Source organism: Drosophila grimshawi, unplaced genomic scaffold (genome assembly GCF_018153295.1).
Source record: "Drosophila grimshawi isolate 15287-2541.00 unplaced genomic scaffold, ASM1815329v1 contig_1367, whole genome shotgun sequence".
Classification (NCBI taxonomy): Eukaryota; Metazoa; Arthropoda; class Insecta; order Diptera; family Drosophilidae; genus Drosophila; species Drosophila grimshawi.
This window is the reverse complement of record NW_025062889.1, coordinates 7,327,879-7,344,880: the sequence shown is the minus strand read 5'-3', so window position 1 is coordinate 7,344,880 and position 17,002 is coordinate 7,327,879. Positions and strand designations below refer to the sequence as shown.

General features: G+C 41.2%; 3 protein-coding genes across 3 annotated transcripts; 1 reads left to right on the top strand and 2 right to left on the bottom strand.

The window, feature by feature from the left end:
• Positions 1-8,988: 8,988 nt before the first annotated feature.
• Positions 8,989-12,228, bottom strand: LOC116805138 (lamin-B receptor). Its single transcript, XM_032735574.2, has 3 exons — positions 12,047-12,228; positions 11,376-11,715; positions 8,989-11,279 (listed from the first exon to the last, which is right to left on the bottom strand). The coding sequence occupies exons 2-3, from the start codon at positions 11,679-11,681 to the stop codon at positions 9,441-9,443; spliced, it is 2,145 nt and encodes a 714-aa protein (XP_032591465.2). The 5' UTR covers positions 11,682-11,715; positions 12,047-12,228; the 3' UTR covers positions 8,989-9,440.
• A 343-nt stretch (positions 12,229-12,571) lies between these two features.
• On the top strand, positions 12,572-16,759 carry LOC6559623 (transport and Golgi organization protein 11). Its single transcript, XM_001985966.3, has 3 exons — positions 12,572-12,686; positions 12,862-13,488; positions 15,615-16,759. Exons 2-3 carry the CDS (start codon positions 12,922-12,924, stop codon positions 15,900-15,902), a joined length of 855 nt encoding a protein of 284 aa, XP_001986002.1. The 5' UTR covers positions 12,572-12,686; positions 12,862-12,921; the 3' UTR covers positions 15,903-16,759.
• LOC6559146 (MIT domain-containing protein 1) lies at positions 14,435-15,387 on the bottom strand. Its single transcript, XM_001985967.2, has one exon. The coding sequence runs from the start codon at positions 15,356-15,358 to the stop codon at positions 14,546-14,548; it is 813 nt and encodes a 270-aa protein (XP_001986003.1). The 5' UTR covers positions 15,359-15,387; the 3' UTR covers positions 14,435-14,545.
• Positions 16,760-17,002: the final 243 nt, after the last annotated feature.

Sequence of the window (17,002 nt, the reverse complement as noted above, 5' to 3'; positions counted from 1 at the left end):
ATCTCAACTCGCCGGAGGCGACTGCAACAATAGATTGGCCATTTATCTATGATTATGATCGGCGGTAGCCGACGCATTAGAAATGTTCCAGTTTTCTCATTCTTCTCGTTCTTGTGCCATGTAATCAAAACAGCCTCAGGACCAGGGCCATTTAATATGCCAGTGTTTATTCGAATTGCGCCCAAGTTGTAGGCTTGTTTTTTTCTGTTCTGAATTGGCAACACGTTGCAGGCGACATTCGAGCCAAAAGTTTCGCAGTGGACAAACACTGCCAAGTGCAGCGAGGCGTAGCTTTTTTAATAGAGTCATAACTTGGCTCCAACTAATGGGGCTCCCTGTGCAACTGAATGCTGGGGGAGGGGAGGAGTGAGACCCATACCCCGCTCCCGCCAGACTTTGCTTAGCAATAACATAAAGCCCTCGTTTCGCTCCCGTGTCTCCTGATCCCCTAGTCTCTTTTTATGCTTCGCTACTTTTTTTTTTTTTTGTGGGCACGACTTTGGTTACAATTCAATTTGCAGCGGACGATTTTCTTTGGCCGTTTTTCTTCTTTTTTTTTTTTAGTGGTCTGCAGCCTTTAAAATATGTGCGCCCCGCCCGCCACCTGGCCGGGCGTGTCGTAAATGTGTGTGGAAATTGTGGGGTGTCATGCCTGCTAGTTACAACAGTGTGTGGCATGCGGCATGTGGCCAACAGGGAGCCCTGTTGCTTTATTTTGACTGGACTGGGCACTCATAATTGTCTTGGGCAAATGTTCGTGTAAAATTTTAATTGGTTTTTAGTGCAAACACTTGGAAAATTTGTAGTTTGCCTTGCCTAACAAGATCTGAGCAACAGGCCAAATGTCAAACATGTTAGCTGACACTGATTTGCTGCCGAACAAGGGGCGAACCATCATCACATTGTGACAAAGCTTAAATACCCTTTCAGATATAAAGCGACTTAAGTGGTATTTAATAAAAATGCTGACTTCGTTCTGTTTTAAACAATATTTTATACATAATGCAGAATTTTTCAGTTTTCATTAAAAAGAACTCGCCCCACTTCTAATTATTCTCTAGCTAAAATCAAGTCTGAAATCGATCCATGTACTTCCAAATTCAACATATATTTGCTCGATTTAAAGATGTTTCTGGTTATAACTATATCTCAGCAGATTTCCAACTGTTTGTTATCATTCTTCCAGCCAAGAATATAAAACGCAATCAAATTAAAATCCACCAAAATGAGTTTTAAATATTTACAACGTGACCTCAAAGTGGGATATGCTACACCTACACACACACACACACACACACACACACACACACACACACACACACACCTACACACACACACACACACACACCTACACACACATGCTATATTGCTAAAGGATTAACAAATATTTTCATATGCAGCCTTCGCTTGGGGCATACACACAAAGTGCGAGACCCTTTGAGAGTCACTAGACACATACCAAAAAAAAAAAAAGAAAAAACGAAAGAAGCAGAAGAAGCAAGTACAAGTAAGCAGAGCGAAAAGAGAGAAGAAAGAGAAGCAGTGGCAAACAAAAATGTATGAAAATATGTTGGAGAAGCAACTGGCTGCTGTCTGCCCGATGATATATGTAGACTATATATATATATATATACTTATATAGGTAGACGTGGCAAGAGCAGTTTGAGTTTGCATGCCGCTTGAATTAAAATTAATTTAAGTGGCTTGCTTTTGGCCAAAGTTTTTATAGTTGGGGAAGTGTGCATAACGGTTAACGGTTAGCCGGATTGCGTATGGAAATGTCTGCAAAGTTAGACAGCTTCTGTTTTTTTTTAATTACATTCGTTTAATGTGAATGGAAAATGCTTGTAGGGACAATTTTTCAATTAAGCCAGGTATTTTGCGTATATTAAAACCAAAAAAAATTTGAGCTTTACAGTTATTCATTAATAATCCAGTGCTAAATGGAAATTTTATGAACATTGAAAAATATACGTTTTCTATTTAAAATTGTGATGCATATAGTAAAACCCAGACTTGACCAACAAAAAGGTTTTAACAACAGTTAATACAATTTCCTTGCAAAGCCAAAACCTGAACGAAACCTCAACCAATCAGTCCAGAACAGACTGACGCCGACTGTAGACAAATTACTTGGTTTGGATGGAAAAGAAAATATGCCGAGGCCAAACAACAAACTTAATTGTCTGCACAGTTTTATTTACTTCGATGTCGACACATCCTTAGCATGTCCTTGCCAGTGCAGCTGCATCTGCTGGTAATTACTGAGCAACGAGTCGTGTTCCTTGTTCGGTGTCCGCCCGACGCACTCCAACTCCACTCTACGAACATGCCCAAGTCTGGACAAACAATAGGCTGACCGGCCAGTCAACCAGGCTGCCAGCCTGCCTGGGCCAGGGATAACTAGGATTCGTTGTTGTTTAGTGCCAACACAATACAAGAAGGACGCCACAAGGTGGCTGGGTTGCAGTCTTCAATAGTTGGCCAGCCAGAGCGAACAAGTCTGTGGCATGTTGTAGGTGTTGTTATCATATTTGCATGCTGCATCTCCTCTCTCTCTCTCTCTCTCTCTCTCTCTCTCTCTCTCAGTCTCTCTCTCTCGCACTCCTCACGTCTGCCAATAACTCAATCAGTGGCGCATTGCAGCTGCATTCATTGGGAGGACAACATTCATCATGGTTGAGTCCAGAAGCGTCCAGACAGAACAGCACAGAAAATATGAAACGCAATTGCTCCAAAGTCGGTGTTCAGAAATCATCGCGATTATGTCACAGCAGCAGCCAGCTTACAATTTATAATTGTCAAACGGAAACTTGCCAGACAAATGGATAGATATCGTACTCTCTGGCAAATATATATATATATACATATATACATACATCTAGTGTGGATGTTCCCGGAACGCTTCTGGTTGCTGCTCGCGTCGCACAAATTGAGGTACCAACTGACTCCATTGATTTATAGCCATGGGAAATTGACTTGTGATATATTGTCAAGACCTTGAAATGACTGCACTCTGAGAAATAAGTGCGTAGTTTAAGTTTGAATAAGATTGTGACTCACTTTGATATTTCTGAATTGTTAAACAAACATCAAGTTTTACTATTGAGAATATCCCGATTTCTCCACGTGCATACCATGCCCATACAGCGTCGCATTGAAATTGAAAGGAAACGCATCTCATTTGAAATTCCATTTCCAAGGTGGCATAAATTAAGGGGATTCATAATCGCCATAATGCTATTAACCATCTCACTTGCCTTTTGTCCTCTCGCCAACATCGCTGACTCAAACTCAGAGAGCACGATTTAATTGCATAAGTGAATGCAAACTGGGCTGTGATAAAGGACTTAAGGACGATTATTTGAATGCATTTGCCATGGCTTTGACATTTTAATTTGTGGCTGGGCTTTGCCGTTGTCCTGCACTGGGTTAATGGAAGTTAAAGTAATTGCGTGGCATGAATAACAAGGGAAACTTAAGCTCATATTAAGGGTTGTGGTTTGCCAGCTTAACTGGCAAAAGATTTAAATTGTATTTGTATATTCATTTTATTATATTAAGCAAGTAAATTATGTTAATATTTAAGGCCAATCATTGTATCGATTATGGCAGCTATCGAAACTATTTCATGGCCATGCAAAACCGAACGAACGAAAATTTGTGACTACATCAACTTAAGCCAACTTGAGACTAAAGCAATTATCTGAATAATGTTCGGATAGGAAATGGGAAAGGACATTTGTCATCAATGTCTTTTTTAGACACCAACTATTTATGTAGCTGAAGCCAATTTTCGGAGAACTCAACGAACTTGAGAACTTTGCCAAGTGAGACAAGCGAGAACAAAAGGACTTTTCCGCCTGTCACCGAACGCTTCACATTCATCTTCGTCACGAAACTGGGGCCAAGTTTGCATTTAAATTGGTAATTAACACAAATGAAAACGAAAGTCAAGCAACAAAAAAAAAAAAAAATCAACTAAAAAAAACAACAAAAAGAACTCTGCAGAAACACAAAGACAGATTGCAAAGAGATAGTCGACTGAGGCGGAAGCAACTTATTACGCAAAACGGAAACAATCAACTACACAAAAGATAACAGAACGTGCTGAGCATGAAGGATGCGAGTGAAAGCTAAAGACATAACAGAGTACCGAACAGCAGAGGACACACATCAACGGCAGAGAGACAGAGCAAGAGAGCACGAAAGTGAGAAAGGGAGAAAGGCAGCGAGCAGCGAGCGAGAGCGCCAAATTGATTGTCAAGCAACAAAGAGAGCACAACGAGAACACAAGTCAAGAGTGCACGTTTCGAGAGTGTACGACGAGCAGATACCTTGTACATGTATACTCTTTTGCTAATTTCTTATATTCCAAATTTAATCAAGAATCATTAGCTGTCATTTCTTTGCGCAGTAACTTCGTATATGTGTAAATTGTTGCGAAATTTGTTATTTATTTATTATTCTACTCGTTGTCACACTAAGAACAATTTGCAGTTATTTCATTTTTTCGTTAATTATTTTTTGATTTAATGCAAAGTGCAGCATTAATTTCAATCAGTGCCGTTACTGTTGCTTGTTACAGGGTAACAAGAGTGGCAAGTGTCAGCGTTATGTCACCGAACGTAACGGCAATAAAATTTATACTATTCCTTTTGTTATTGCTTTCAATGTTGTTGCTGTTGTTGTTGTTCTTGCTTTGGCAGCGTTATCATTTCATTAAATCAAAAATACGAATAATGAACAAAAGACAAAGCGCAAAACTTCGTTGGATTGAGACTCCCCCTCCCTCTCCCCACCCCACACTATCATCCAGCATTGAGTGCTGCCAATTCAATGTAAATCAAAAGTGACTCCAAAATGAATATGAATGAACCAGCCAGCAGCAAGGTAAGTGTGAGTGAGCAGGACACGTACCGATGGGCGGTGGAAAGGGGACAAGGGGACAGCTGCACTCAGACTTTTGTTGAGCAGGTTCCAATAAAAGTTTAGGGCGTCAGTTGAAAGATGTTAATGAAGCTATCGCATAAATGGTATGCAGTTTAGCTGATGTCAATTGTGCGACTGACTACAATGGAAAATGAAAAGTGGCAAATGGAAAATGGAAAATTGTGCAATTATTGTTGATGTTGAAGAGCTTTCGAAGTATTTGAGCAATTATCATGTTAAGAACAAAGCACTTTGTGAATCACCTTCAATCAATGAATGCCCAATTGTCAGATTGGCATGCTCACAAAATGATGTGCAAATCGACCCCTTCATAAAACTTATGGAAGCTATAAAGTTTAGAAAGGATATTGCCAGAGACTATTTATTGTGCGAACTAAACTAGCAACCCCTAATATTGCACCATAAATTGAAGATTTATGCGCTGGCTGTCCGAAGCCAACCACAAAATAGTCAATATCAATTACGGCTCTAAAACCACTCTCAATTTTCAGAGACTGTCCATCAATCAATCAAAACTTCCATTTTTCCACGTTTGTTGCGGGAAGTTAATAAAAAACATTACACTGCACCACATAAACAGCGAGTGGCGGCCAGCACATAAATAACTCACTTATGGAGCTAATTACACTTAATTCAATTTTATTGGCCCAACAGAAAGACAGGAAAACTGCTGGCCAATGTTGATACTGATCTGCGATGTTGTTGCTATCGTTATTATTGCTGTTGACGTGCAGCAATTACAAAGGCAACAAAATGCAACGACAAAACTGCCACCGGCGACAACTAGAAACGTATGCCACAAAAGTTGCACAATTAGCGCCGCTGCAAATGGAAAAAAAAAAACTCGAGAGACCCACAAGTCTCTCGACACCCACGCTAAATTGTGTGGCTCGTGTTGCAGCTTGCAGTCTGGGAGTAGTCTCAGAACCAGCCACAGACCTGTCACCAGTTGCATGCAGCCACAAGCGCACTGCCCACAACGAGTGTTGCATGCAGCTAACTCGAGTGTTGAATGTTGAAAAATAATATGCGAATGGAAATGAAGGGAGAGAAAAACAAGGGAACAGTTTGAAGACAAATTTAAACTAAATATTTCAAAATTACTCGATTCTTGGCATAATTATTATGTGATAAATCAAAGATCTCTCAAAGCAAGTCAAACCATTAAGTATATACAAGAAAAGTCAAACCATTAAGTATATACAAGAAAAGTCAATCTATTAAATATATACAAGATCATTTTTGTTGGCTCAAGTTCAACACATATTTTGAAGCCAATAAATATTGAATCCCTAAACAGGATGTCAACATGATGTCGCCAGTTTGTGGCACTTGACAGCAACGACTGGCAGTCAACCAGTCAACACACACACACACACAACCTGTAGGCATGGATGTGTGTGTATGTGTGTGTGTGTGTGTGTATTACCAAAGTGAATAAACTGGCTTAAATCAGTTTGGAGGCGAAACTTGAAGCGACATTTAACAGTTTGCCAGTTTGCCAGTTAGTCAGTTAGTCAGTTTGCCAAGTTGCCAACTTATTGTGTGTGTTTGCCCACACTTGCCGAGTCGTTGTAATTAATTATTTGATAAAAGTACAAGCATTGAGTCAATTAAAACTAAATTTATGCCAAACGTTATCTGATGCTGACAAAAGGCGTGATTTACAACACATTTAATGTGTGTGTTCATTTTTCTAAAATGCCCATTAAATAAACCAAAACGGCTTTCATTCAGTGCCAAGTTGCAGGCCTTAAGAAACTGGCTATAAACTCTCGAGAAAAGGATATTAATCGATTCCTGTTTGAGCTCCGATACCAAAATATATGGCCTATATCTGCCACAATAGAGCTGAACTTGGCCAAACTTGGCACGCAGTTTACTTGTCTGGCATTCTAATGATATCAGAGTATTTCGCAGTCGGTTATGCCCCAGGTTTTGCATTGTTTTTATATTAAATGACACTCTAATTTAATCCAAGTCAGCTTCTTCAGCAAAATTTAAAACACAGTTGCAATTAAGTTTTTGCCACAGCTTGTTGAAGAGGGTTGTCCAGCTGGAGAGGATTGGATTGAGTGGCGGCGTATAAGGATGGAAGCCGAGCTGGCATCGTTTGTTGTAGAAGTTTTCTAAATGCTGCTGCAAATTTGTTAACTGTAATTTTGTGGCAACAAACCAAAGAAACAAATAAACAAAAACCAACCCACAAATAAATAAGGCAACAAAAAAAAAAGGACCTCGGCAACATTTTCTCTTCACTTTCAATTGGACACAAAGCACAAACGGCATACGGCCGCATACACTGAGAGAATTAAATGAAATCTTATATGAAATACTTGGAAATACTACATAAATAAAATAATATATAAATTCAGACAGATATTAATGATTTAAATCGGAACTATTATTTAAGTTAATGAATTTTTCGACTCTCGCAAATTGCATTTAATCTGATGAAAAGTGTATAAAATGTTTGCATAAGCAGCCCATTTTTTAAAGTGTATAAACTAGTTTATTTGTGGGCATTGCCTGTGCTGTGCGTAATTAAAACAATGTTTGTGCACAATTTGCAGCTTTAAGAGACGCCACTCGAAGCGGCAGCTAACCGAGTCGAAATTGAATCAAACTCAACAAAAAAATAAATTATTATATAGCATATTTCATGGCGTTTACACGGCAACCAAATGCGGCAAGCAAACACACACACACAGAGAAATTGTTGAATGTTGATGATGATGAATGTCAGCGCCGCTCAAAAGAAGTAATTTTGTGTAAAAAGTAAGCATGCCCCACCATGACGTAGGCGTGCCCCAAAGCCGTTACAACTGTTAATGACATTTACGAATGTTTGTGCGAGAGTCCCGGCCTCGTCGACATTCTCTCGAACTTGCCGCACATAATGCCAAAATAATGACGATGCCTGGACCCGAGTCACCACATCGTAACCAAAACCCCTCCCACCCCCCCGCCACACCCGGCTCTTGCAACATGCAACATAGAAAAATGACGCGGAAACTGTCAAAAAATAACAGAGAAAAAAAAATATAAATGAAACCGCCGCCGTTTTGCGGTTTGCTTTACAAATGACCGCCGGCGTTGATAATGAAACTGTTCTGCCACTAGACTCCACCCCCAAACCCCCAGCCCCCTTGCCCCATCTCCGGACTCTACTCCAGTAGAGTTGTTGCCTTATCCTGACAGCCCCGCCCACCCAACGAAAATTATACAATAACGGCGTCAACATTAGCAAATTGTTCGGACCGAAGGACGAACGGACGAAGCAGAAACTGGCAGCAAACTTTGGGGCAAGTTCCGTTCGGTCTTTAACGAGCGTTTAAATTGCGGACCTTTGCCTCAGATCGTGTTGATTGCAGGGTATTTGATTTGTGTCCTGCTTATTTTTTACAAGTCTTTTTTAGTTGAAAACGGAAACAGTTTCCAATCGAAAGACATTTTTGGGTTAAGGTGTCACTTTTAGATTGACTATCATTTATTTAACATGCCACCACAACTTTTTTTTTTTGTGAATTCAATAATTTGACAAATTTATTCAATATTTGCATCACAACTGAGGCAGTATTAAGTTAAAATCAATGCAACTTGTTGCTTTACAACGTGGCAATGTCACAATTATCTAACGTAAAGCGCATAAGCACATGTTAATCAATGATTTAAGAACAATTTGTGTGGGATATTGCGAAAATGAATAGTATAATTAAACGTTTGTTAAAGTATTTTAATCAAAAGTGATTTGAGTTTGCCTTCAATGAAATCATATCAGCGCCATCTACTAACAGGCACTGGCAACTGCATAGACGTGCATAGCTTGAAAGCAGTAGGCAAGCAGTGTACAACTCTCTGAGCAAGCAGTGCGACAGTTACTATTTGAAATGCAGTCAATTCAAAAAGCGCTCGTCGATTTTATATTAAAGAGCAAATATATAAAAAATAATAATTAATAAAAAAGCAAACTTAATAGGTAAGAAATAAATAAATTCCTTTACATTAAGCTGCCTACAAAAGAGGAATGCAAAATTTCATGCGTTTCTTTGACGAAACGAAAATATTTAGTTTATTTATGTATATATAAAGTAATTGCGATATTTACATGATAAATGTATTTAAGATTTGTATATAAGCTAACAATCGTAAAAAGAATTTAAATAATAGTTGCTAGATGCTAGAAAAATGCCTACTTATGCAAGTAGAATATAATTTGTATGGCTAAGAGCAATTAATGTTTAGGCTTAAGTAAATATTCAAATCTCGTTTCTGCTTCGTCGTGAAGTAAAATCAAATTCGGTAAACTTAAGTTAAAAGCAACTAAAGTGTGCAGAATACATATATACAAATAATTCGAATCAAACTAAAAGCTAAACAAATTAAAAAAGATTCGTATAAATTCAAAAAGTCAATAACGGTGGGGGGGGGAACTCTTAAGAAAATAAAATGTTGTTGCAAAATGACACAGCGAGAATAAAAATGGGTTAATAGATCTTGGGCAGAATATAATTGCGCACTTGGCCGCAATAGCGATGCCAGGACGAATGATAGCGTCCCTGATTCCTGGCATTGGTGCGCGTGGCCCGATGAAACAGGACCACAATGAGCAGCAGCAGCGACACCAATGGCGGCCAGGCAGGACGCAGCAACATGGGCGCACCCAAGGCACACATGGCAAGGATATCGCCCAGATAGTTGGGCTGCCTCAAGCGGCCCCAAAGGCCGCCGAGCAGCAAACGATTGCCCTGATACGTGTGTATGGTGGCCACATTCGCAAAAATGGGATTCTGCGAGTTCAAGCGATACTTGTACTTGAAGGCGCAACTATACCGCTTGACAATCAGTCCCAGGAACAGCAGCATCAGCACCCCATACGGTGCCCAGCAGCAGGCAATTGGCACCCGCTGCTCGTAGAAATATTTGCTAACCGAGCTGAGCAGATACGGAGTGACTGCGTAGCGTAGCAGCAGCAGGCAGCCGTAGCCCTCGTGCTGCAGCTCAAAGGAGCAGCTGAGATGATGCTCGAAGAGCAACGCGTCCAGCACATAGATCAGCAACGAACTGGCCGCCAGCAAAGTGCCCGCATCATAGTTGAGGTTGTGCCAATAGTAGCGCAACAGATACAAAATGCCCTCCTGCGCCTGCGGGTAAGGGGGCCACTGCAGCGTCTGGTAAATGTAGCAGGCGGCATAGAGCAGTGTGCTGACCAGGGACAGACGATAGTAGAACTGCTTCCAATCGACACGTCCCAGCCACTTGGGATTCAACTGCCGGCCGAGGGCAAAGTCCACCACAAAGTTGCCGCTGCGTCCATAATCGTTGGCAAGCGTCTGTCGCAGCACATTATATTTGTTGGTGTCGACGCGAAAGTAGCTCCAGGTGGCTGCCACAAAGGCGCTCACCAATCCATAGATGCAGAAGCGCAGATAATGACGCAACACAAAGCTGACAATCGGATACTTGAGATACTCGACAATGCCGCCGGCCAGGAGGAGGGTGAGGCCAACGCCCAGGCCATTGAACGTGTACGTTTCACGGGTGAGATGCACACGACGTCCCGGCAGCAGGGCCACCAGCAGAAAGACGACAAACTGATAGGCCGTGAAGACGCCAACGACATGGTTCGGGAACACTTGCCGTGTCAGATAGCGCCAGTCGAGCAGCGCCGTCAGATTGGGACGCTTCAGTTGGCAGGCATTGCGCGCCGTGCAGCTCCAGGTGAGATAGTAGACCAGAGTTGGAATCAGCACGAGGAGGAGCAGTGCTCCTGGCAAGCCGCCAAATTCGCGTGGTGTCATCAGTTTGCGGCACGCTTTGCCCAGCACTGGCGTCACCGACTGCCGGGTCACATTGAAACTGCAGAAGGGCTCATCCTCCTCATCGTCCAGCTGCTGTTCATCCTCCTCAGCGATATCTTCATCGCCGGTGGAATAACTGCGCTTCGAACTCTTCTCATCATCGTAAACGGACCGCGAAACGGATCGACTATAACGACTGCCCGCATCCTCTGTATTCGTGGTGGGCGTGGCAGCACGAGCCATGTTCGAGATTGTCTGCGACACCGATCGACGCAGGCGATCCGCTAAACGTTTGCGTATGGAATCCGTGTCGACAACCACATCATCACCACCCTCTGAGTGGATTTCGATGCGCTGTGTGGTTGTTGTGCTGCTGCTGTAGGTGCGACTGATGTTCGGACTGTCCACAGAGGAAGTCATCATTGCCGCAATCGGTGATCGCGTGGATGTATTCGTGGTCAATGTCATGGGCAAGTTGCTCCTGCTGTTGCTGTTGTTGTGCAACTGGCGCACAGGCGACTGCACCTGCAAGTGAGAAATGAAGATTTCAAAATTACACAAATCTCAAACCGGTTAACAGAGAGAGCGAGGCAGAGGGAGTAAGGAGTAACCTGTACGAACCTCGTTGACTTCCTTGATGGGTGTCGGTGCTTTAACTGTGGACTTGGCAACTGCTGCGATGGGCATGCCCGCAGCGGAGCGTGGTCTGCTGGAGCGACGAGTGCGTGGACCCAATTCTACTGTGGCTGGCAAGGGGGCTGGCGCTGGCGCCACCTTGCTGCGGGAGGGCGAAGTACGTGTGCGTGTTTGCAGACCCACAGATGGCACTGCTGTGGAACGCCTGGTCTGCGCAGCGGGCGCTGCAACTGGAGCTGGAGCAGCTGCATAATCCTCGGTGCGACGAGGACGTCTCAAGCGGCGATCCATGGTGCAGTTCTATGTGAGGGGCCGCGAGTGTATGCTGTAAGTGTATACACAGAAATGTATTTATATAATAAATTATTTTAATGTGCGATATATTTTATTTATAGATTGCACTCCGCACACACACACACAAACGCAAACACAATCACAATCACACACACAAACTCAATCACACACACACAAACACAATTTCTATTTACACTTTCCCGCCCAGCCGACAACAACAACAAGAGCAAGAAGAAGAGTAGCAGCAACACTCTTCAGCTGGCACATGAAAAACGGCGCGTACTGTACCCGGCGACGACAGCGCTGCGAGCAGCGACTGCAGCAGCGACTGTTGTCTCCGTTTCGGTCTGCAATGCACTTACAATTAAACGCCAGCCAATGTGCGCTAAATGTGTTTTGTTATTCCAATTTCAATTTGTATATTTCTTTAGTTAGACACGATTGTGTTATGTTACACATTAAAATCAATTTTAAAATTCCTTATCGTAACTCATTAAAAATTAGAAGCCCGCCACTTCGTCTGAATGCGGCAAAAATTTTGTTGTAAATGAGCGCGGCAAAGCGTTGGCATGAGTACTTTCCATGTGTGTGTGTGTGTGTGTGTGTGCGTGCTCAGATGAATGGTTACGTTTCGTGGTGAATAGCTGTACGCAACAGAGCTGCCAATCTGCTGTACATATAATGCACAGCAGTTCATTTGAAATAAAAATGCATTTATAAATTTATAACAAATAAATTTTAATACATAAAATACATTTATATTTATTTAGCAACTTGGCGTATTTATGTTTTTAAGTAATTGCACTACCTGACAGCTCTTTTGACGATGCATTTTTAGCGCGTTTGCTGTCATTTTTAGCACATTTATAGCTGCCTTTTCGCACACACATACAAATTCTACAAAACAGAATAAGGCAAACAAAAGGCAAAAAGCGAGTATAAAGAAAATTTCATCAATACTCATACGGATTGAACAAAAGCTTTGCTGTCACTTTAAAAAATGTAAGTACTCCAAATACATAAGAAGAAAAACAAACACACACGAAACACGAAAATTCCTCGATGCAACAAACAGCAAAAATGTTGTGCAATCTGAACATCAAAATTGCCAGTGATTTGTAAATTTTGTGTTATGAAAAATCTCTCTCTCAAAATTTATATTTGGCTGTGTAAGCAGCGCAGCAGCCGGGCAAGAAAAGCGATTCGAGGTTGACTCCAACGATTAGTAGAGAGCACCATGGTCACCCCACAATCACCAACACCAATGTTCAATGGGCTGGATGACGACTTGTATAATGATGCGAAATATGCGCATGAAATCAACGATAAAATGCGTGTCCCGAAACGCATCAAGGCCACTGGGGAGTTCTCGGACGAGGATCTGTTGCTATCGAATCAGAATGGTTTGATCAGTTCGTGGAACTATAATGACAAGATCGATATGAATGTGCCCGATCGGATTGTTGTCCTCGGACACAATCAGCATCTGGAGACACGTTCGGCGCCGCGTGAAATCCAATTGGAGAACTCCATATTGCCAAAGAATCCATCGTTGGGTTTCTTGCGCGTACAGACACCGCCGCGTGTCATCACATTGACGGATCATCATTTTCCATCGGCATCCGAGGAGAGTTCACCACACAAACACAATAATGGCAATCTCTATGCACATCCCGATCTCGATGGGGATGACAACGATGACGACGATGAGCATCGTGCCACGCAATATGTGCGCTCCAATGGCAACATTCGCATGGGTTTCCACAACAGCAACGATGCCAATTCCATCGAATCGGATTCACAGGTGAGCTGCACCCTCAAATCGATTCCCATTCCAATCTTACGTCACAATTCACATTTCGTGACGCCAGCGAAACATTTCACAGACGACAAGCGATTCCATGTGAATCTATCGTAATCTTGCCCCGCACCACTTTCATTATCAGCAAATGACGAAATGAAATCTGATTGCAGTTTGCTTATTGGCAACCGACTTTTTTCCCTCACAGATCCGTCGTTCTGCTGCAGGCAGTACATATGTCGGATCGTATCACTATATCATATAGCTTCCGTCTGAACAATCGTTAGAATGTTGACTTCTTAACAACTTTTCTATTATATATATTATATTATAATTGTTATTATGCTGCCAACTTTTGGACTAAAAATCAGTATTATCTAACTACTATATTATATAGCTCCCATAGGAACAATCTAGTTTATCTGACCATTACATCACATAGCTTTAATGGGTCGGATTGTTAAATTCATATATTATCTATTTGTAAATTTTTATTGTAAATATTTAGTTTGGAGATTAGAGATCTGTTGTGCATCAAAGTAGATAATCTGGTATTGAAGTCGAACAACTCAATTGGGGTTTAAAGTTTTCTCACAGCGAAGAACTTTAGTAAAACCTTCCTTGTGAATCCCTATTTGAGTTTTACTGAAACTGAACTCACTGAAAATAGTTGAAGTTGTCTTTGGCATAGATTTTGTTATCGTTCCAGTTGTATATCAATTAGGGAAATAATTCTAGTTTCTAATTTTATAATAAATTTTAGTTAAGCAACTGAATCTTCTATAAGAATATCTTTTTCTTTTTATATTTCTTTGATTAACCATATTGCAAAGATATTTTGAACTATTCAATTTCTTTCTGCTGAATCAATATTTAAACAACTCTCAGCAAGTCTATAAAGTGTCCGATATTGTTCTGAATATTTATTTTATTTATATTTTAACTCTTTTAATTTAGCTCTATATCTTTTTCTATATTCTTCTTTAGTTTTACATACAATTTTCACTTTGATCTCTATTTGTACAATAAATTTAGCATATCTTTAAGAGTTGCTCGCAATTTAATCACTTGAGTGGCTATCCTTGATCCTTGGCTGCTTGTACGAACTTGTGCGCTCCTGTTCTAGTCTGATTGGCTTGGCAAAGGCGCGACACTTCCAAACATCCACCTCGGTGGCGAGGCACTTGCGAAAATCGTAGTCGCACTGGCCCAAACTGTAGCCGTGCTCGATGGGCTTGAAATAGTGGAGGCCACGTTCAATCCGGATGATTATGCCCGAGCTGAGCACGATCTTGCGGTCGTGCAGTGTTTCGTCTAGCTGGAAATTCATGTGTATGTTGCCGGTGGCCAGATCGTCGCGTATCCGTTGAAGTGCCTGCAACTGACTGCCCGGCGCACTTGCATCCGGCCGTGTCGTCAGTCGTATGTACTTGAGATAGCGACAATTCTTCACCAGCACCTCGAAGAAGTTGATCAGATTCTTGAACTGATGCTCCGCGCTCAGATATGGCTCGTTCAGATGCGCCTCCCTCACACTGTCATCGAGATAAACGCCGAGCAGTCGCTGATAGCTTCGGCCGCGTGCATCTCTATCGATTGTGAGGTGATCCAGCATTTTGCTGTCATGCAAATGCGCCTTCACCTGATCCCTGAGCTGCTTTGCGCGCGTCTCGTACATCTCGAGATATCCCGAGTATAGCTGTTGCTTTCTCGCATCTGAGCTGGACGACAATTGGTTGAGCTTGAATATGCCTTCCTCGTAGAGCAATATCGCCTCCATAATGTGGCCAGTTTGCTCGCACTTCACTGCATCCTTAATGGCCTCCAGCTTGGGCTGCTTATCATCATCGTTGATAAAATGCGCCTGTGACATATTATTATTAATCCAAGTAGAAGTTTTTATCTAATTTTTTTTGTGTGTTGACGGAAATATCTGGGAATGCTGAGCAGTGCCAATGATTATGTCAAATAGTTTTCTCCAATTTTAGACATTTGCCGAAATTCAGAAAGAACACAAATTTATATATATTTTATAAAAAAGCTATGGTTCGTCCAAATTTTGCTGTAAGTTAGGAGCTGATAACTCGAATTTTCACTAATCGATGCCAATTCTGGTTAATCTTCCACAGCTTACCACGGGCAGCGCGAGCAAACGCTCGCAGCTGTTGCAGCAGCAGCAGCATCTGCAGAACAATCTGGATGCCTCGATGCTGGCCCAGCGTGAGGGCACGCCCATGGGCGAGTTGACGCCCCACGAGGAGATCCTCTATCTGCGCCGCCAGCTGGCCAAACTGAATCGTCGCGTCCTCAACATTGAGATCAACAACGAGCAGCGAATGCAGCGGGAGAAGATCGTCTACTGCCTTGGACTGGCCTACTTTGTGCTGAAGACCATCTTTTGGCTGAATCGCAACTAAACACAGATCAGGACTTCAACTTGATGGTGCTTCATTTCTTCGTTTGTTTCCTGTTTGCTGCACACACACACACACACAGCCAGCCACTCACCTACACAAGCATGCAACGCATGTTCTTTTTTTTCATCTTTTATAAATGGCTCTGAGAGACTTTCGTTTTTTGCCATATTCGTTTTAAGTTATGTAATTAATTAAGCACAACTATGAATTGTTTGTCCATCGTGGAAACCAAAAAAAAAAAGAACAAAATCAAAAGCAAACAGTTTTAATATTTGTAATGTTCTATTACTTGTAAGCAGCCCATGTATTTATTTTTGTGGTCTGTCTAAAAACAACAATCACCCACCCAAAACTGTCCAAAATGTGAACTTGAACTTTTTGTTTTTTTGTTGTTGTTCGTGTGTGTGTGTGTGTGTGATTAATTTCGGAACCAATCCAAAGCACGGCACTGAAATATTAATTTATATATATTAATGTGGTTAAACTATGACTTAATCTAATGGCGCATTCATTTTTATATCGCACTTCAAAGTTGATCTGAATTCTCGTGTGCTTTTGTTGAACGTTAGTTTTTAGCCTAAACATTGTTAACCATAATCCCATGGTTAGTGATCCACTATGGATCCCGAACCAACAACGTGAAATATAAACTAAATCGGTATTTCTATACATGAGTCCCATACGACAAATAGATAATGCTAATTACATACATAGTCCCATACATAATAATATAACTGATGAAGATTTTGAATCGATATGTTTGAATGTAAAACAGCAGCAGATGAAATCATTTAGTTTTAGTGATGATCGATTATTGAATTAATTATGATATTTAAAACAATAAATAAGAAAAACTTTTTAACGTCTTTTTCTGCTTCCCAAAAAATCAGAATCCCACATAAAATCACATAACATATTTTTTTAACGCATTTAAAAAATGTATTTTTTGTTTATTTGTTTTTTTTTTCATATTGGAATTAAATTATATAGGTATTAATTAAGACTACAGATTAAATGCAAATACATCTTCGGATTTATTCTGCAACATCTTTAGGGATTAACAAAGATGTTTCTCTAGAGTTCAATAATTACGAAAAACC

Bases quoted from the DNA above. Each gene is read 5' to 3' on its own strand.
- LOC6559623 (XM_001985966.3), top strand. From the start codon at position 12,922: ATGGTCACCCCACAATCACCAACACCAATGTTCAATGGGCTGGATGAC. The intron at 13,489-15,614 runs GTGAGCTGCACC...AATCTTCCACAG, and splicing joins CCATCGAATCGGATTCACAG to CTTACCACGGGCAGCGCGAG.
- LOC6559146 (XM_001985967.2), bottom strand. From the start codon at position 15,358: ATGTCACAGGCGCATTTTATCAACGATGATGATAAGCAGCCCAAGCTG.
- LOC116805138 (XM_032735574.2), bottom strand. From the start codon at position 11,681: ATGGATCGCCGCTTGAGACGTCCTCGTCGCACCGAGGATTATGCAGCT. The intron at 11,280-11,375 runs GTTCGTACAGGT...TCTCACTTGCAG, and splicing joins CCATCAAGGAAGTCAACGAG to GTGCAGTCGCCTGTGCGCCA.